Source organism: Balearica regulorum, chromosome 4 (genome assembly GCF_011004875.1).
Source record: "Balearica regulorum gibbericeps isolate bBalReg1 chromosome 4, bBalReg1.pri, whole genome shotgun sequence".
Classification (NCBI taxonomy): Eukaryota; Metazoa; Chordata; class Aves; order Gruiformes; family Gruidae; genus Balearica; species Balearica regulorum.
This window is the reverse complement of record NC_046187.1, coordinates 840,119-860,375: the sequence shown is the minus strand read 5'-3', so window position 1 is coordinate 860,375 and position 20,257 is coordinate 840,119. Positions and strand designations below refer to the sequence as shown.

At 53.8% G+C, this 20,257-nt stretch overlaps 1 protein-coding gene across 1 annotated transcript; it reads left to right on the top strand.

Annotated features, from left to right (window-relative positions):
• Positions 1-585: 585 nt before the first annotated feature.
• Positions 586-10,253, top strand: EREG (epiregulin). The gene is made up of 5 exons (XM_075750815.1): positions 586-839; positions 7,604-7,687; positions 8,024-8,147; positions 8,730-8,876; positions 9,843-10,253. The coding sequence occupies exons 1-5, from the start codon at positions 794-796 to the stop codon at positions 9,901-9,903; spliced, it is 462 nt and encodes a 153-aa protein (XP_075606930.1). The 5' UTR covers positions 586-793; the 3' UTR covers positions 9,904-10,253.
• The last annotated feature ends 10,004 nt before the right edge of the window (positions 10,254-20,257 follow it).

Here is a 20,257-nt window from a genome sequence, read left to right as displayed (position 1 = left end):
GTGCTGTAAGTTAATAGACCACTTCTGCCCCGGCGCTGAGGCTCCCTGCCAGCAGCACGCGTGTGCCGAGGGTCACTTCAGACACGCCGGGAGACGGGAGAGGGGGGAGGGCAGCAAGTTTCTGGCCGCGCGCCCTGACGTGTTTTCCAAACCTTGCTGTACGGGGGCTGCGTGCGTGGCCGTGCGATGGCCCGGCGGGCATTCGTGCGCAGGCACGGCCCACCCGCGCAGCACGGGCAAAGGCTCACCCCGTTAGGCCTCGCACGGATGAGTCGAAGGCAAGCAGAGGGCGGCGGTGGGAGGCTGTGCAGCCGACCGCGGGCAGGCATGGCCCGGGCAGTGAGCCAGATGGCTCAGAGGGGACGGGTCCTGCTGCGACCCCACGTACGAGTGCAGTCACGCGTGCTCAGATCAGGAGCACGGGGAGGGCTGAGGCAGGAGCGTGTCGGGCCGGGCCTGCCCTCCCCTGCCGCCCGAAGCGCAGCGGTGCGCCCTCCTGCCCGCCGCCGGGGCAGCGCGCCGCGGGCGCAGGGGCCGGCACGGCACGGCGGGGCACAGCCCACCCGGGGGCGGCGGGGCAGGAAGCGAGGAGGCCGGGGCCGGGCACCTGCCCCGAGCCCAGCCGCGGTTTCATCACCGGCGAGCGCCGCCCCGCCTCTCCCGCCGGGCCATAAAGGGCCGGGGCGGCGCGGCCGGCACCCACACCGCTCCCGCAGCGCCGCCGTTCCGCCGCAGCCGGCTGCCGCCGCCTCCTCACTTTGCTTCTCCTCTTCTCCTCGGGGACGCGAGGGCCATGGACGCCGGCTGTCTGCGGGCCCGCAGCCTGCTGCTCTTCCTCGGTGAGTGCCGCCGCCGGGCCTCCGCGGGTCGGGGTCGGGGCCGTGGCCGTGGCGAGCCGCTGCGCCCTGCTCCGACGGGCCGGCGGCTCCTCTGTCCCCGGGCGGGACTCCTGGGGCCGGGAGAGCGCCGGGTCACCGGTCTGGGGAGTGCTTTCTGTAATGGAAAATCTCTGGTAAAAGGTAAAGCTCAGCTCACCTTCATGTAAAGCCGACATGTTTTTTCTCGGAGATGAAGTCACAGGGCAGGGTTGGGTGTACCTGGGTGGCTGTACGAGTTGAGGAGTGGAACACGCAGATCTTATTCTGTGGTGTGCTGTTCTAGGGTGTTTCGTTGTTTGTGCGATGCCCAGGTGTGCCCTGCGACTGAGCGAAGGTGAATGTATTCCCCTTTTCACCAACTCTGCTGGCAGCGCAGTCTGCTCACGGCGTAGAATCGTAGGATCGTTAAAGTTGGAAAGGACCTTTAAGATCATCAGTCCAACCGTAAACCTAACGCTGCCAAGTCCACGGCTAAACTGCGTCCCCCAAAAAAGGCCATGTGATCAGTTCTCTTTGACCTTGCCCTGTGTTGTTTGTAGTCTGCTGCTGCTGCCTTCACCCAAGCTGTGCTCTGGGCGAGCTCAGCAGGTGAATCCCCACGGCAGCAGAGACTTCCTTATGGTAACAAAACAGGTTGTGGCCTCCCTTTGCTTGACACACCTCCACCTCCTCGCTGGGAGCGTGTTTCTCTACTGTGTGACACAAGCTACCTGAAAGTCCAAAGTGAACATGTGTATCCTTAGAGCAGAGAGAGTCCTGGAGCCAGGGCGCGCTGTGAAGCAACAACTGATCTTTGCCACACACCTCTGCTGGGCACTGGCAGTGACAGGCAGCGCCTGCCGAGAGCTGACCCTGTGGGGTGTCTCGAGCTGCGTGGGCAGGAAACGGTTGAGGCAGGACCGAGACCTGGTGCGCTCGCACGGTGCTTTATTGACGAAACACGTTCTCGCTGTCGTGGTGTCGGGCTCAGGGTCGCAGTCAATGGGAAGCTTAGTTCCTGAAACTTCTCTTTTGGAGTGGGTGTTCCCTAATCTGCTAAGCCCACCGCAGCTTGAGTTGGTGTCTGTCATCTTGGCCAGGTATTACCATAATAGCTTACGGATCAGCTGCTGCACAGCATCTGACTTAGCAGGACAGCGGGCTAAACATCTTGTAGTCTGTGACTCAGCCGTGCTTTTCACAAAACTGGCTCTGGAAGGAACTGGTATGTCTTCATGGATTTGTATATGGATTTATTTATTTCCGGGGCAGGCACAAAATCTAATAGTAAGGGATGGATTAGTCATAGCTAGATGGCATCATAACGAGTGGTACGAGCACTTTACTGCCTTTACCTCCCAGGTCAGTAGCGTAAGCAGAACTCAGTGCCGCTGGCAGAAGCTGGGAAGGCTGTAGCTGGCATTACGCCTGAGGTTCCCTGCAGAATGGCTGAAGCCTAACTGAAGTGACAGTCATAGTCAGCTTTGTATCCTGGCTATCGAGGGCTTGGCACAGCAGAAGGCACTGGTGGGACAGAGCCATCGCCCAGCCCTGAGGAGCCACGGTGCCGTGCCGGCCACACGGTGATGTGGCGGGGATGGAGCCAAGCCCAGGCCCTGCCTTTTCCGTGAGTTCCTGCGGGAGTCTTGGCACTGGTCTCCTTGGGGCCGCTCACTGGGAAGACAGGCCTAGGATCTCCAGGCTCACTGGATGGTTTCAGGAGCAGCTGACCTTATGTTTTCCCGTGTCACGTTTGTCTCGCCATCCTCAAGTGGGCCGAACGTAAGGGTCCCTGAGTCTGGAGATGTGGAAAATGTCAGCGGCTGATGTGTCTGGCTAGAAGCAGTAATGGATTTCTGCTGCTTCTGTGGCGTAGGGATCTCTGTCCCCACGCATGCGGTGGAAGGCGGAGTGGTCCAGGCCAGGGGTAGCACGTGGATAAGATCACTGGCGCGGAGGTCTCCACTGGGATGGAAGCAATGCTGAGATGACTGGGCGCGCATTATACGTAGTTATCTGCGGTATCTCTGCTTACGAGTAAGTCCTGGCACAGCATTGCAAGTGATCACGCGGGCCTGTAGCAGTTTCGGAGCGACAGCGTTCCCACGCAGGCTGGTGCTTCCAGGGCTGCCTTAGAGCTGCTCCGGCCTGGCCCTGGGCATCCGTGACGTTGAGTCGGCAGTCTTGAAGTCGTGGGCACGAAACGTGAGATGGGGAAATCTGGACGCTACTTCCCAGAAACGTGCATAGGCACTTCTGTCCCGTTGCCCTAAGGGTAACTTATTTGAGTCTCTTTGTCTCGGTAGCATCACCTACCTATCATCGCCATTCAGAGAAGAGGCCAAACGTACGCAGACCGCAGGGGAATGAGGGGTGGAAAGGGATGGTAGCTCCTCCTTTCCCACGGGTGAGAAGAGCGAGCTGTGCGTCTTGTGTGTCTCATCTCAGGAAGAGGAGTGTTGGGCACCCGCCTTGACGGGCACGGCCAGGCAACTAGGCGCCAGGTACGTCCTCCCCAAAACAGCAGGAAGAAACCGGATGATATATCCTGAGTGCAGGGATAGGGCGGTGTGCTCTGTCTGAGGTAATCAAAATTATCTCAAATGACCTCTTCCCCTTTCCCAGGAAAACACGCTCAGCCTGCGTGGATAACCTGAACTCTAGACATGCTGTGGTTGATGCGAGCAAGGGGTATAGTTGCGCAGCCAAGTCTTGACTAAGAGCAAGCTGTTTGCAAGGCTTTCTGGCTGACTCTGCGTTTCTGTGATCCTCTTCTAAAACACAACTGCCCGCCTAGCCTTTATTGCCAGAGGCGCTTGCTTTGTCTGAGATGGCCTGCAAACTTCTGTGGCTAGCTAGGGAGGCTAGCAGCAGAGGGCTACGGAAGCGACGCGCTGGAGTTAAACGGTGGTAGTAGCGATGCTCGCAAAGCCGGTAGGACAGACCGGGTACCTTCATGTTTCCCGGTTAGTCTGTGCAGAGAAGGCCTTAGATAGTCAGACATGCTCTAGGTGTCCAAAACCAGGTGACGGGGATCCACCTTGATCTGTCTCTAGAGTTTAAATGGGCTGAGATCCTCCAGGTGTGTGTCACCCGGACACCCTTGCGCTTGCCGTTGCTTTGAAAGTGCAACCCACGTGAAAAGGGTAGGCGCTACTGCTGTGGCAGAGAGACCGCAGAGCTGCCAAAAGTGAAGTAGCGTCATGGGGTCTTCTTCAGATGAACTAGTGCCAGACTAGTGATCTTGGTGACGGGCAGCGCCAACTCAAATGATGATTGACCTCTCAGGAACCTGACAGTGCCTCTTCAAAATTGGTGTAAATCTTGCAAAGAGGCTAGTTCTCAGTTACGTGTATCCTGTATGTGTGTCCTTCATTCCTAGCAGTCATCCCGTAACTGGAAACGATAGCTGGCTTTCAGCGGATGAACGGGTAATTAGCCCTTGCCTGTCATCTCTGAGGAAGGCTGCAGGAAGCGAAAGCAGCCAGTCTCTGTTCCTCGTTTCCCTTTCATTCTTCGTGGAAGGACGAGTAAAGAGCAGTATTATTCCTGTTCCAGCAACGGCCAGCGCTATCAGCGTTACCCTTACAGGAACACCCGCAATACCTGTTGGTATTGCGTGCGCATGCTGGCGCTGTGGCCGTGTGCAGCGCTCGCGTTCCTGCGAGGCACACGTGAATATCCACCGTCTCATTGCTGTTATCTTGTACCCTGTACAGTATTTGCTTAGTGAACAGTGAAGGAATAAAAATATTAACTACCTCTCCCAGGTCCTATGTTTGGCATACATCATCTGATAATTATTCTGGGAAAGGCTCTCCTTTGCCTTTGCGGCGTGTGGATCTCTTATCCTCCCGCAGGATCCCCCTCCCATTGATGTCAGAGGAGAAATATGTGCATGGGGGAAGGGGCAAAATATAACAGTGCAGAGCAGGACGAACTTTGCCCCAATGCAGAAAATACCGCTGGGTGTCAGCAAATATCTGTGCTTGCATTCCAGCCTTTCCGGCCGGTGTGCCTGCAGTCAGGTGGAGGAGGCTATCGGCCTTTGCTGGGTGTTGGGGGAGGAGGAGGTCTATTTCATTTGTCCCTCACAGGTGTCTGAGTTCTGGCCTTTCCTCTAGCTGGAAAGTGGTGCTTCCTCCTGGAGCCGAGAGAAGAGCTGGCCCGTCTCTTGTATGTGCCTAGGTTTGAATTTCTCAAATGCGAAAGCCAGGTTCTGGTAACTCTCCAACTGGGAACTTCAGGTGAAAAAGCAACTGCTCAGGTTATGCTCAGATCAAGGAAGTGTGCAAGCTGAAACAGAAATATGTAGGCTAAAAGAGACAGTCAGCTGGCTTAATCCCTCTATGTAACTGAGTACAGTAGAAGTAGATGTCTCGAGTACCTCTAGCGTATCTTGCCTTGACTGATGTTCCTTACTGTCGTGTGGGGTCCCCCCCCCGACCAGGTCTTGCCATAGCACCTTACGCAGAGGTGAGAGCAGCAGTACGTGGGGACAGGAGGGAGCCTCAGGTCACTAACTCTCGCTAGTCATAGGATTTCAGCATCCCTGCTTGCAGTGACACGGTGTACATGGTGTACAGAGCTGTCCTGTGCCGTGGCTGCTGCCTGCCGAGGGAGCACCTTAGTCCAGGGAGCGCTCCTGAAATGTCCCTCTAGTTCCTGCAAAGCAGCACTGACCCGGTAACTCTTCTTTTCCCAGTGTTGTTTGGGACACCAGTCCCAAAGGCTGCTGTTCCAGCAGTAACTGAGGTGCCACCGTCTGTCGGCTGATAGCCTCATCCTTCACACGCTTTAACTTTCTGTCATGGCCTTAGGGAAGCATTAAACTGTTTCTCCTGATGAAATCTATAGTGAGCACAGTACTGTTTTAAAAAATAAATCCCACCCTGAAAGTAAACGTGCTGGTCCTGCCCCGTTGGAGTGAAAGGCAGGTCCTACTGAGTCACGCTAGCAGCCGCAGATGTCTCCAGCTCCTGTACGAGTCAAGAGGCCGGCATCATTGGTCTATTACCAGGGCTCTTTCTTGGGCAGACCTAGTCTTTGTCTTTTCTACTAAAGCTTGGAGGAAGCCTGGCTTGTTAGCTTCACAAGGAATGCGGTGGAGAGGGAGGTAAGGAGAGGGAATGGTGCTTTTAAAGAAACGCAAATGCACAAAACCTGCTGTCGCTCAAAGATGGACGTTCCTGCTGTTCTTTTATCTAGCTGGAATAAAGCTTAAAGGAAGCCTATAGTAATAACCCCAAAATAGATGAGCTGCAGGAAATCCATAAATCACTGCTAGATTTAATACTGGGATGTAATGAAACTTTCTAATAACCAGAGTTGAATTAGAGTGATCAAGAAATTAGGAAGGCACACTCCCTCCATTAGGCATGCATGACCTGACAAGTTAATAGAGGCAAACAGCCCAAAGACACAAATTACAGACTTCTGTGGAATGGGGCTGATGACTAGGCAGTTCATGAGCAGGTTAGTTTGTGACCACAGCAGGAGTGTTAGCCAAGTGGATTTTATGGCCAGCTGGGGAAACATTGACTGTTCCTCGTGGGCTAGCCACGAAGCTACGAGTACTTGTGTTGGACTTCAAATCCTGTTTGAAAATGTTCATTTAACTAGCAGAGCACCTGAAAGCCGTGCCCGTGCCACACTATACAGCCCAAAAGATGTCCAAATGCTTTATAAGCTGAATCTCTTGAGAGAAGGGAAGGAGGGCCCTCGCTCCCCAAGGAAATGCAGCCGCCGCTCTGGGCACCGATCTCCTCAGCCTGCTTGGTGCAGTCTGCTGTTGTGCTCGTACCCGCATCAGACCTGCCGAGCTGCAGTTTGCTTTAGTGTGGAGGAGGGTGGAGGGAGGACAGAAACGTACCTGCTTTCTTCTGGGGTTCTGCTGACATGAGCAACGCCGTCCCGGGATCCGTAAAGTGGTCGGTAACCTCTGCAGCCCAGTGACCGGACAAAAGAGGGTTTGGTATCTCGCGGTAGCTGTCTTTGCGAGCGGGTTTTTGACTGAAATACTCCAACGCGAGCGGGCATTAGCGCAGGAACTGTCCAGCCTTAGGCCGGCTGCAGCAAGTAGAGGTCCGAGGAAGCTCTCTGCTGCTCAAGAGCAGCCTTTGTGTTAAGCTATACCTCGGGCAGTATGCGGACCCTGAAGGCAGTGGTGGGCTGCTGAGCCTGGCTCAACGCTGACCTGCTGTACTGAGTCACCAGCCGCACTGGCTTGCTGAGTCCTAGGGAATCCTTTCCCCGCGGACTGCTGTGACTCAAGGACATCTTATTTTGATCACCAGAAGAATCCTCCTGCGATGAACGCTGGATTGTTGTGCCTAATTGCGGAACCCTGGCCACGTCCCTGGCACGAGGACCGTGCCAGGCTGGTCAGAAACCTAACGTAATGGAGCTGGACTGATTTCTCCCTCTCCTGTGTAACCTCTCCAAGCCTCTTCCTGCCCACTTTGACTCAGAGTGTGGTGAGAGGTGGTCACAGACACCGAGTTTCTGGTTGATCTCCGTTCTACACTGGAAGTTTGTATTTCAGAGATGCTTCTTTGGGCTGCCGTATATAATGTAAGCAGCAGATCTCCGAGCGCCACATTTTTTCAGCTTACAACACTAGGTTTTTCTTGCTAGGATAAAAAGCTTCTGTTCTTCTTGTATTAATTTAATGAGTACACCAGCTGAAATACCTAACTGTACTTGAAAAGCATCTGGTTTTGACTCTTGTTTTTAATTTCTTGTAGGTTACCTATTGCAAGCAGTCCTGGGCACAACTGTCATCCCATTGTGTGGGCCTGGTGAAATGGACAACTGCACAACAGCACTAAGTAAGTGTACTTGTTGAACAAGAACCATTTTTTAGCCTGCATTTCCTTTATTTAGTCTGCATTTCATTTAATATTGCTTCTTCCAGCAGAAGAGCTCTGTCTTAGGTGAGAACTCTGCTGTAAGAGCAGAAATAGTTTACGTGAAACTCCTGAAGGAAGTGTCAGTGTAACTCTGGCCTGGGAAAATCCTCTCCCCGTTCAGAAGGCTCTCCTGCTTGAAAGCCTTACTGCACTGAAGGTCTCTTGCCAGCGAGACTATTAGTGGTGCTTGTGTGTTGTTTGGGAAGTACGAAGGGGAAATAAGGTTGACGAGATGCTAACTAAATCTCCTTACAGTCCAGACAGAGAACAGCCCACGTGTGGCTCAAGTGGGGATAACGAGATGTAAGCCTGAAATGAAGGACTACTGCTTCCACGGCCAGTGTGTGTACATAGTGGACTTGGATGAGCACTACTGCAGGTATGGACGGGGCACAATGCGTCCTGCGCACCTTCCTGAGGTGGGTTCTGACATCAGCCGCGCGTGGCCTTTGGTCTCGCTGCAATGGACGCTTAGCTGGGCTGCCAGTCCAGCAAAGCATTTAAGTGCTCGCAGAATTTAAAAAGGAGCAGTGTATCTAGAATGCACCTCAGCTGCCTTGAAGCGAGCGTGAAGTACATGGGCTGGCCCTAGTGAGACCTGAGCGAGAGGTTTAGACACCTGAAATTCGTCAGTGGCCCAATTTAAGCTTGGGACACTCGTTCTGATGTGCTTCTCCGTTCATCTGTTTTTACAGTAGTGCAGGATCCAGACCTCAGGCAAAGCAGCAAAGTCTCTCCTTTGATTCAGCCTACAAAATAAAGACCCTCTAGGCATTTTTAAGGGTATTTGTCGTTTATTTGAAGAATTTGCAACCATTTCTAGGACCGCATGGGCTTGAGTTACATCAGTTTAAATTGTTTGTCCCTGAGGAAAGAGCAGGCCAGCGGTATAGTGGGCTTTGTGGACTGCTGAAGTGTAACCCCACCGCGATGTCTCTAATTCTGCATCTCTTATCCTCAGGTGTGACGTAGGCTTCTCTGGAGTCCGATGTGTGCATTCAGAACTCGTCAGACAGCCCCTCAGTAAGGAGTATGTGGCGCTGACAGTTATCGTAGTTCTGCTTTTCCTCACCGCCATCTCTATTGCAAGCTACTACATCTGCAGAAGGTAAGGAAGATTTTCTTCGTGGCTCAGGAAAGCAGGTCAGCTGCGTGCGTAGCAAGATGTCTGCTGAGTACCTCCAGATAGTTTGGTGTACAGAGCTGCTAGCCTGCGCTTAGCCAAGTGTTCCAAAAAGGCGGTATGCTGACTACGTAGCATAGCCCGAATCGCAGGCTGGGCAGCAGTACCCTCAGCTGCCTCTCGACTGTGTAGCTTAGTTCACGTCTGTCTTAGAGGGCGTGTTGGGGTAAAGGACAGAGCGGAGAGGGAACAGGAAAGTTCGAGTTCCTTTTCTTGGTAATGCCATTTCCCCAGTCATCAGGAACTGGAGAGCAACTGGATTAATGCTAGCCAATTAGTTTATTGACCGTGTTATTGTGGTGACTGTGATATCGGGAGCACTGCCTTAGCAGCTTTGCCATGGAGGACAGTAGTCCTCTCCATTGACAGACCCACAAGCAGCAGGAATTGTTCTTCAGGCTAACAGCTACTCGTAAGCAGCTGTCAGAGAGCCGAGAAGGCGGAACAACCCGCAGAGGGAGAGCTCGGCTTCGCAGATCTGATAGCTAGGTGATAACCACTGTAATTCCTCTTCCCTACCTGAAGACTCGATGGTGCATCATCTCAAGCAGAAGGTGGCCTAGATGGTCAGGGTACTCAGCCCTATTGCAGGGAAGGATCCCGCAGGATTTCTCAAAGACAAACCTAGTACCAGCAGCAAGACTTTAATGCAGAAGTGAAATCCTCAGTGAAGAGTTGAGGAAAGAGACTCGGCATGCAAGTTATCTCAGACCTGGAAATGAGCACAGACAGAGCCTAGCTGCTAGAGAGTTAAAGGCAACATGAGGAGGTCATACAGCATTCTTTTTCTCCCTTCACCCACCCCCCCCACCTCCCCCCCAATTCACTCCCTAAAAAGCCGTTTGGAACAGCTGGCTTTCCAGAACTCACGCTTCCCTTCTCTACTCCCAGGTACAGAAGCAAGAAGAGACGAACGAACGCCAACGAATACAAGGAAGTTGGTGCCCTGTAGACAAAACAGCGGCTTCCTACAGTGTTCTGTTTGTCTGTATGGACTCAGTGGCTTCCCATCTATTTAAATGTTATTTTTATTAACAATATTTACAATATTTATATCCTGTTAAAAATTTCAATTGTTTGGTGATCCAATCAGTATAGGTCAAGCATTTTATTTTCAGTGTTTTATTTTTTTATTAAATAATGTTTCCTAATGAGAACCCCACCTAAGTGGTTCTGTGGGATAGAGATATATTTTTATAAAAACTCATCTTCTTACTCTGAAGAGGAATTTTATATTTATTCGTGTGAATATACTCAGAACAATTCTATTCCTTGAAATAAAAGTTCTAGACAAAGTCAAAACGTCTGTGTGGTTTGATTGATGTGAAACGTGGCGTGGTGGGGCTGAGCAGGATGTTTGAAGCCCCAGCAGTTAGTTTTGGAGAGAGAAACCATAGTATTGCTAATAATATGTACGATGCACCTTAGTTTCAATGAACATAGCGATGAGCTGGCATAATTGGAGGAAGACTTAAAGGAAGACAGAGCGCAGGTCCTAGCGCAGCCTATCCGTCACGGACTGCGTGACAGCGGCACGGATCTCGCACGCTCGGGAAGTTGTGCCGGGTACGTTCGGGGTGACAGCGGGGAGGCGGCAGCTCGGGTCGGTGGGTCGCTGCAGCTGAATGCAGTAGCACGTGGCAGCTCAGGGTATGAGCGTAGCCACAGGAAGAAAACCCTCCGAACCAGTACCAGCGCTCGAGTCCTGCCCGTGGCGCTCCTGCCGTAGCGTCTGTGGGACAGCGGAGTGCGGGGCAAAGGAAAGGTTTGGAGTTTGGGCTTAATGAAGATAACTTACTGGCCTGAAATAACGATAGACTAGCCCGCTGGGTTTAGCTACATCCCGGCCATGGCTCCCTGGGAACAGGAAAGGTTCTTGAGCGTCGGAATCATCCCTGTTAATCCCGTCACTTCTCTCACTCTCAGAAGATGTGAGAAAAAGCACAACCTTTACGTCATTCCCGGTCTTTGCCGGAGGTCCGTGCGAGCTGCGTCGGCCTGTGTTGCTTGGTGCTTATGGGCGGGAGACGCGTGATCCATTGACCTGTGCAGCAGGATTTTTGTGAGGAACAGTGGTGGGACCCGAGACATCTCAAAGTGGGAGTGCTATTTCAGAAGCTCTTGGTCAGCCAGAGGCACTGGTGGAGGATTAAAGTGTCTCTTTCCCTCTCTCGTTGGAACTGCCCTCTGGTCTTAGATGCTCTTGAGAACACATGAATGAAAGGGGGGATCTTATTCTCAAAAAGAACCGTTTTCATCTGAGCTTGTAGGTAACAGGGCTTACATCTGCCTTGCGTCATCCTGTAGAGTAAAGCCTGTCCGTGATCGGCCAGGGAAGGGAGCCTGCGAGCTCGTCCGCGCGCACGCGCTGCGATCTGACGGAAGGAGGCCGGTTGTGACGAGCCGTTCGGCCAGCAGCGGTTGTCGGGAGCGTCGCTGTCAGTCTCCCGTCAGGAGCACAGGGGGCTGCCAAGGGGAACAGGAGGGTCCCTGCAGTCGGGAGTGCTCTGGCCTGGCCACGTGGCCTGTACCCCTTTCTTTGGAAAAGGTGAGTCATGTGAAATGACAGCTCTGCTGCTTTCCCAGCTTGATACTCGCTGCCTGACTTGGACTTACTTTCCCTGCTACCTTTCCTCTGACGAGCACCAGCCCCAGCAAAGGTGTGGTCAGGCAGAGCTGGGTGTAATGAAATAGCTCTGCCCAGAATCGGCCAGTTTTCATCACACGTCTCTCGCCAATGGGGAGTGCATGAGGTGATGAGGAGGAGGAATGTCTCATTAGCAAAACAAAGGTGTGATCTGAGCAGACCGACGTTACGCCCGATGGGTCGCTCTGGCAGCGCGCAGCGGGAGAGCCCAGATGCTCCAGGCTGGTGCACGTGAGCTCTGGTTGCGAGGCTGCGGCCTGGGATTGACTTCCTCGCTGCGCTGCTCGCTCCGCTGCGTTCGCTGCAGACCTTCTAGTATGCACCGCTGTCGTGGCCTTTCTCTGGCAGGGAAACCACCAGCTTCTGAACGCTCCAGCTGCAGCGTCGTTTCTGCCTGCCGCAGGCCTGCGGGTGAACAAAGTGCGATCGAGACCCAAGCCCGCTCAGCTAAAGTAAGTGGTGCTTTGTTCATTGCCACTTCTCAGGAGGAGGAGCTTGACCAAGCGACGTGCACCAAAGACAAGAAAATCTTCCAGACCAAGCATGGCGATGTAGAAGGGACTCCCTTTGCACGTCCTGACGGCTGCAGGCAAGCTAGCTCGCGCTCTTCGACTCGAGGTCTATCACACGACAGCCTGTGTTGATCTGACCATGGGATATCTTGCCCATCTTTTTCAAACACCGACGTGCTGGGTCTGTGCAGTCGCCTGTGGCTACCTTCTGCCATCTTCTGAGGTAACTGAAGCGCTCTTCTTTGGCACTGCTACAGACCGGTCCTCATCCGGTCCTCGGTATGGGTCAGTTGATGTTTAGGATGGATCTGGATGGAACGAGTTTTTCCCTGGTCTGCCTGGTCCTTTGCGTCTCCCTGCAGCATCAGGTTAGAAGGGGATCGTTGGTCATTCCTGGTTAACAGGGTTAACTCCGTGTCACAGGGCCCTTATTAGCTGCTCTTCAGCTTTTCACTTCCTCTCTCCTTCTCCTCTAAGCCAGTTGTCACACAGGAACCTGTTCTGCCGGGTAACTGGTGACAGCTAATGGCAGCCCCAGCCGCAGCCTTGTTGTTAGCACAGCCTTTTCCAGTGGGAAGATGGGACAGAAATTGATTCTCGGAGCCTCTTTCCATTCCTGCCGTGATCCAGTTAGGATACGTGGTGACACATCTTTGTTTCCCCCTCGGGCTTCCCTGCCTGTCCGTGAACTGCTCCGGCCGGTCCCTCTTCATGCTCCAGAAACTTTTCCTGGACTCCCCGAAGAGACTCAGCCCAGAGGCACACGCAGCGCGGCTGCGCTTTTGCTCCGGCTGCCACACGCCACCCTTTCCGCTCCTCTGCTCCACTTGGCAGGAGCATCACGAAAGGGGACTCCATTCTGTCACCCCACCTTTTGGGCAGGATGACCCCATGTATCTGAGGTCCCATTACTAGAGCTCCAGTGGCCAAAAGGCTCTAAACTCTGCCCCGGCCCTGCTCGCTGCCAGCCCTTCTGCCCCTGAGCAGCCGCAGCAGCCGAAGATGCATCTTTCTGCTGTGGCACTTGGCTCCACAAATGCCCATTGCTGCACTTGCTGAAGTTTTCAATTGCAGTAACAGCAACACCTGGGGTTTGTCATGCCTTTAGCTGCTCGGGTCAGGCGAATCTAAGAGGAATAGTCCGCTTTCAGACCTGAGCAGGATTTGCTTGGGTTTTTTATCTGTCTTTAGTTTTATCTGACTGTCTTCATTTGGCTTTGGCTTTCTCCACCTACCCTGTTGCTCATCTTACTCCCAGCCCGTAACAGCCCTTCCAGACCCTGTGTTTTTCTCACTCCTGCACATGGTTGAGCAACTGGAGAGCTTGGGGCCACATACCAGCCTGCCACCTCAACAGCTTGTGCCGGCTGGACGTAGATTGCCAGTCCAGCAACCACACGGCCCTGGGTCCTGATGACACACCCCGAATAATTTGTCTCAGCGAGTGAACCTCCCTCATTCTTTCCATGGTTTCTGCTGGCACCACCTCCATCCCTCCGGTGCAGCTCTTCCTCGCCTGCACCGCCCGCTGTCAGAGTCACCTTTGGTTGCAGCTCTTTCCGCCGGCATGTGCGCCTGCAGCGTGCCCCTGAGGTTGTCCTGCCTAAGCCTTCCTTACCAAATGCCTTTGCCTCCTGCACCACTGTTACAGGCTCCTGCCAGGGAAATTCTCCCGAGCCCGTGTCGAACTGCATCACGGCAGAGTAGGTGCGTGGAACAGGTGGGGACAGGCACTAGGGCTTGGTACTGAGGAGACTCACCTGGCACCACATCCGTCTACATGTCCTCAGGGCCACCGACATAGCGCTGTGCAGTTTTTCTGCCTGGCACACCTTTGCTGGCAGCTCTGCGGACTGAGCAAGCACGGCTCCCACGGGCTGCAGCGGTGCTCCGTTTGACATCTCCCTGTCATTTTAGAGCTTGCTCCATCCCAGACCTGCCCTGGCAGTAGCCCTGCTGGGGGTTCTTGCCCACAAGTCTGTCTGTTACAGCCCAAACCCATTCTGGCCCCTTGGGACTCAGGCAAAGGACAACCGGTGCTTGCTTTCCAGCCTGGGGCTGTCTGACCTAGAAAGCAGTGACAACAACTCCTCCCTTGGTGCTCTGTGGAAGGACGGTGCTTTTCCGAAGTAAGGCTTACTATAAGCTCTCTGAAATGCTGTGCTTTTGTGCAAACGTTACTGCTGTTGAGATTTCCGCTGGTCACAACATACCTGAATTTTTTTAAGAAAGCATTAGAAAAATCTTTCCAAAAGCAGCAGCCAGCCGCAGAACAGCAAAGAGATCAGAATGGGAGCAGTCGCAGTTACTTAAGCCACCCATCCCCTTATCGCTTCTTGAGGGAGAAACTTGTTCAGTGTCTGTCGTGCGTCCACTGTTACCAAACCTGGAATTACCATTTCCACAATGTCCGTGGCTCCTGCAGGGGTTAAACCCAAACCTCCTTTAGTACGCTCTTCATCCGTGGCCCACACAACCGATGACACGGCGATGCGTTTCAGCTGGGAGGCTGACCTTTCTCCAGGCGCCGTCCTGCCTGTTGCGTGCTTCACGGGAATGTCGCTAGAGGTGCTTGGGCAATCTCAAGCCTCTGTGAGTCATGTGTCCCCCTCAGCGGGTTTCCTCGGAGTGCGTCAGCCTGTCATGTCACAGGTTTGCCGAGAGCTGGAGGAAGCCTCCACGACGGTCTTGGGTTACATCAGAGAGGCGGAGGACCTTTGGACAACCGGCTGAGGCAAGCCTGGGATTGCCCAGTGCATCCAGTGCCTCATCTCGGGGCTGCTCGTGAGAAGGGGAGGTTAAATGGGCTGGAAAGACTTACAAATCACACGCGCATTGCAAATGTGGGCTGGGTCAGCGGCAGTCATCCTTTCTGTTTATGATGAAGGAAGGAGGGTTGGATGGATGGACGATGGACGGACCGGTGAACAGATGGGAGGAGGGAAGACAGGACGGATGGATGGAAGGAGGGACGGATGGAAGGTGTTCTGTCAGTAACTGTAGAAGTTTGGTCTTGCACAAATAGTCGTCATTATTTTAATAAAGCCGGAGCCAAACCTAAATTACTCCAACACTCCCATTATATAATCCCATCCTGTGTGATTAAAAGCTTTCCCAGCAAACTGGGAGATTAAAACAACTGATCAAAAAATGTTGAGCAACCTCTCTGCCCTACCCTGACGGATGCCAGTCTGATCCTTCTGACCCAGTCACCAGTGGGCATCAGCCTCTTGAGAGGAAAACCCAGGAGGAGTTCGGGAGACGAGATGCGATAGCGAACAGGAACCAGCCCCCACCGGGAACCCCCGTTTGTCCATGAGCGTTTGTTTGTCAGTGGTCCCCAGCGGTCCCGCGATGGCGGCTCCTTCTGTTCCGGTTTGTCGGGCTGGTTGCGATGCCCTTCATTATAACGGGAAGCCGAGGCAGTTGTACAACCACGCGCGTGAGGAAGAGAAGCCAGTTTAGCTGCCTCTCCCAGGACTGCTGTCATTTAGGCGGCAGGGATGAGGAAATAGGGGCTAATTTCAGGAGAGAAGACTGGCTGGTGGGAGGTGGATATCCATCCGGATACACACAGCAGCAGGGGAATAAACCTTCAGGTCACTGCAGAAAGCGGGAGTTGTAATAAGGGGATGGAAAATCAGGGAAGAATAGGGTTTAGGTGGGGGCGAGAAGAGATGGCGAGCCTTTTGGTTGGAAAAAGGACACAGTGTCGAAGTCAGGAGGAAACAGGAGAACTCAGTACCTCGCAAAACCAGTGCACCTGTGGCGTCCCCAACGTTTGGAGCTCATTCCGGAGGCCCGCCTGCTCAGCCCGCCCGTGCCAGGAGCCAGCATCGCTGAGACGGCGGAGCAAGGCACAGCAGGTTTCAGCCCCTGTGGAAAGCTCACTAGGAGAGGAGCATTTAAATGAGGAAGGTCAAATATCAGAAATCAGACTGGATTTACAACGGCTGGAAAACCCAGTCTCACCTCAGAGACTGTGGCCCCACTGCCAGGTCCCGATCTCTTTGCGTGGGGCATTGCGAGTGTCATCCCACGCGGGCGTGCGTGGGGCTCAGGTATCGGACGCGGTGCAGCAGGGACGGAGCAGGGTGGGAGCACAGCCTCCTGCCACGTCCTGCCACGGGGAGCTAGCTTGGAAACTTCCTGTGGAGAAGCAGCGTTTTGTGCTCGTCCTCAAACCACCAGAGAACACTCTGAGCTTACGAAAACTGATATTTTTGTATGCATCAAAAAAAGTGGAAATTAAGGCTTTCAGCATTTTCTTAATGCAAAATTTGGAGCGTTGCCAACCCCAACGTGGAAAAAATAATTGTGAGTTTTTTGGCATAATGCCCTGTTTTGGGATAGAAATGGAAGCTGGAAAGCCAGACTTCCGCAAAGGGGCAGACACGTGGCTTTGGTCAGTCCTGCTCCGAAATGCATGGCGTCTCTAGAAGGCTCTCGCCGTTCCTTGCGCCTGCTGTCCTCGGAGTGATTAATCATTGCTGCAAGGCTCCGTTTCCTGATATGTACCAGCAAAGTCTTCCTTTCTGTCCGAACCAGAGGCTAGCATCAGCTGCCAAAGAGCATTTTGTCAGCCTCGTCCCTCGCAGCCGCGGGTACCCTGAACCTCGGGCTGCCTTCGGCGGAGGCTGGAAGCGATGCCGAGCGATATGACGGATTTTATTCACCCCACAGCCGCCCTTCCTGCAAATTCATCAACTTCAAAACGAGCTGCTCGAGCTCACGGTCTGAGAATGCAGGAGTCACCGTGTCCTCCCAGGGATTTGGCAGTGACCTCAGCCCTGATGCATTTAGCCCACCGACGGACACCCAGAGAGGCAAGATCTCCGATTGCCGCAGCGGTCATGTGGCAGTCGTGCGTGGCAAGGCAACGGCACGGGTGCGGTTTGTGGCTCTCCTAGCGAGGGGTGCGGAGCTGTGTCAGAGAAAGTTGTCCCTGGGACTCCCCTCTCTTTACTGATGAAGCGGTACTTTGTCTGTCTGTCTCCCTTGCAGGTTTTTGCCTGCAGTGCGGCAGGGAGTCCCTGTTTCCAGCACCAGAGCTCAGGGGTGGTGGAGAGCTGCCTTTACGCCCCACTCGCCGCGCCGAAGATCTGGCTCCTGGGATCGCCGGGCGAGGGACGGTCGGTTCGGCAGTGCCGCGGAGCGCCGAGACGGCAATGTGGGGACGTGGCGCCTGGCAGCCGCCGGCAGCGGACCGACAGGCAAAGGCTGGTCAGTCTGAAAAGCCTCGCGGAGACACGGTGTCAGAGTTTAGGGAAGGGCTGTGGGGATGGGAGCAAGCACCCAGCTGGGCTAAGGGCACGACGCCTCTGCCTCTGTGGGCGTTCAGATGGGGGACGGGACAGAGCCCGTGCGAAAATCGCTTTTGCAGAGGCATTTCTAAAGTTGAGTGTAGGGCCCTGAGCAGCCTCGGCTCTCCTGCTTCCAGTTTCTTCCAAAACATTGAATGTGTTTGCTTACTGTGGTGCTTACTGTGTAGTGCCTAACACCTGCGAAATGAAGCATTTGGCATTTGTAGGGGTCAGGATACTTGAAACATGACTCCTGAATTGACACTGTACCGCCATTTCTGAATTTTCTTACAAAGTCCTCTGCGTTTTTGTCAGCTCAGCTCCTTCTTTTAGATGTTCTTTATTTGCCACCGCTCTGCTAACGCGGAGGGAAAATGGCCTTCTGGCTGCAATGCTTAGTGACCTGTTTCATGCACGTTAAGACAATATGTCTTTAAATCCTAAAATAATTCAAATGTACTCAAATGCCCTTGAATTTTCTCTCTCTTGTTACACAGAAACACGTTAGTTCCAGGCAACTTGAGCAAGCTTGGGAATAACTTTCTGGAGTTATGAATGGAAAATGAATGAGATGGTTCGTTATCAGTGAAGCAGGTAAATCTTGAATAGAGATTTCAGAAGACACTGGGCGGGGGCGGCGGGGCACAAATCCCGTTACCAAAAGTTTGTACCTTAAAGGGGTCTCTGGGGCAGATAAATCCACCCTGCCCTTCTGTAACTCAGAACAGCATCACCAAGGCAAGAGGGAATAGAGACGACAACAGTCTCTGTTTCCCTGATTTTGATACAAATCCCTCTCACTACCAGGATCTCCTCTCAGCATCTGCTCCCTGGCACTAGCTCCTGCACTAGTCCGAAACCGGTTTACGTCACCTGCTGTAGCTGAGTTCCCTCTCACCGTGGCAAGGGAACAGAGCCGAGCTCTACACTTCCAGGAAAGCCTTGGGTGGTGGGGAGCAAGGCGCTCAGCCCCGCGTTCGCCACCTCCGGAGTCCTCCCTCCCCATTCGAAGCAGACTGCTGCTCCCGCCGAAACCTCCTGGGTGAAGCCCACGAGGAGAGGAGAAGCCACGCAGATGCTGGTGCATCGGTGACGCTGAAAAGCCTTTCGGGAGCGGAACGAGACGTCTCGTCAGCCAAGCGCGGCTCGCGCGAGCGGGATCCCCGACTCCAGCTCAAAGCGGAGACTCGGTTTTTCTTCGGAGGGGCAGAGCGCGCCTCCCCGCAGTAGGCTGGGGCGGACCCAAACACGCCAGGAGGACGGCATTGTGGCGTGCCAATGTAAACTGATTTCTGGCCAAGGACTTCAAGAATAGGGGTTTTCCTGCGTGAAGGCAGACCAACCTAGAGAAGGAAATGAGGCTGTGCCTAGGAAACCTCCTTCACAGCATGAGTGTGCAGTCTGTATGCAAACGAGACCTTACTCACACGGTGCATCTCAGCAGTCCTTTCCTGGGAAAGCGCTGGCCCTGCGCTCCGGCCTGCCGGGGACACACGCAACACGCCAGGAAGAGGGGACACGAGGAGCACTGCCCGCACGGTTTCGCCGATCGATGGACGCGTGCGACTGGAGCAGCCTCGCAAAGCACTCGCTCACTGATCCCGCTTCAGCACGTTGAAAGGAATGCCCAAACTGCCGAGACCGACGTAGTCCAGTGGCATCTTTTTAGTTTGCCAAATTTCATGCCTATTTGCTCACGCCCTGACACAATTAAGGGCAGCCGACGTCACGAGGGCACAGCCGTTGCAGCCAAAAGCAGGCGCTACCAGCGAACAATGGGATTTCCAAGGAAGCATAACAAACGTGCCCGCGGAATTGAGTGATCTCCTGAGCATCTTTGCATGCTCACGGCCTGTGAAAAAAACAAAATCCAGAGCAATATACGTAATCATTGTTGTGCGTAGGAAGGCTTGCCCGGGCTTCGTTCTAAGGAAAAAATCTAGCTTTGGCAAAGGTGAGAGGAAAGGAGTTTCTAATTGCTGTAGGCTTCTCTTTGTGATTCATTGTTTCTTCACATATGAAATGACTTCAAATAGGTAAAGAAAATTTACCACCTGATGCACCGATGGGAAGGCACTAGGCAAAAACTCAGCTGCGGTCAGGCGGTACCAGATGCCCTCCTCTTCCCGACGTCGGGGTGAATCAGAAGGAAAACCGTTCGCATCTGGGGAAATGCTGTGAGTCTCGCTGCTGCCGAAGAGCCTTTGCTCTGCTCAGCTGCAGGGAGCTCAGCAACGCAAACTGCCCGTGCCTCGGACTGACGGTAAAGGGTCCCTCCGACGGGGCCGGGCGAGGACGTTTCGTGGGGAGCCGTGGTCAGCCCAGACAGGAGTCGTATGGGCTCAGAGGAGAATCAAGAACTTGTTTGTGCGCCGTTTCCGCTCAGTTTGCCCCTACCGGGCCTGAGTGTGGTCTTTGCCTCATCCTGCCCCCGTGAATCTCCGATCAGAGTCGGGGGCTCTGGATCCACTCGCTGTCAGGCACGAGATGGACAGAGAGTGTGACCCCCAATGACCGTGGCGGACATGAGAGCAGGAACGTTTATTTCTAAAATTTGTGTTTGGTTCTCACATCAGATGATAGGACTCGAACACCAGCAAACCAACGAATGCAGTGGAGAGCAGAAACGGGCATGCAGCCACCAAACGGCAGCCCCTCTCTCAGCCAGGGGCTGTACGTGTCTTTGTAAAGATGCCGAGACAAAAAGCATTCACTTTGCGTGGGAGAGGACCCTTCTGGGCCGAGGGGATTTGCCCAGGTTCCTGCAGGGACAGATCCCAGCAGCTCACGGCATTTTTCCTGCTGGGATGAAATCCTTTCACCCGGGAGGACGTCCGCGCTCTG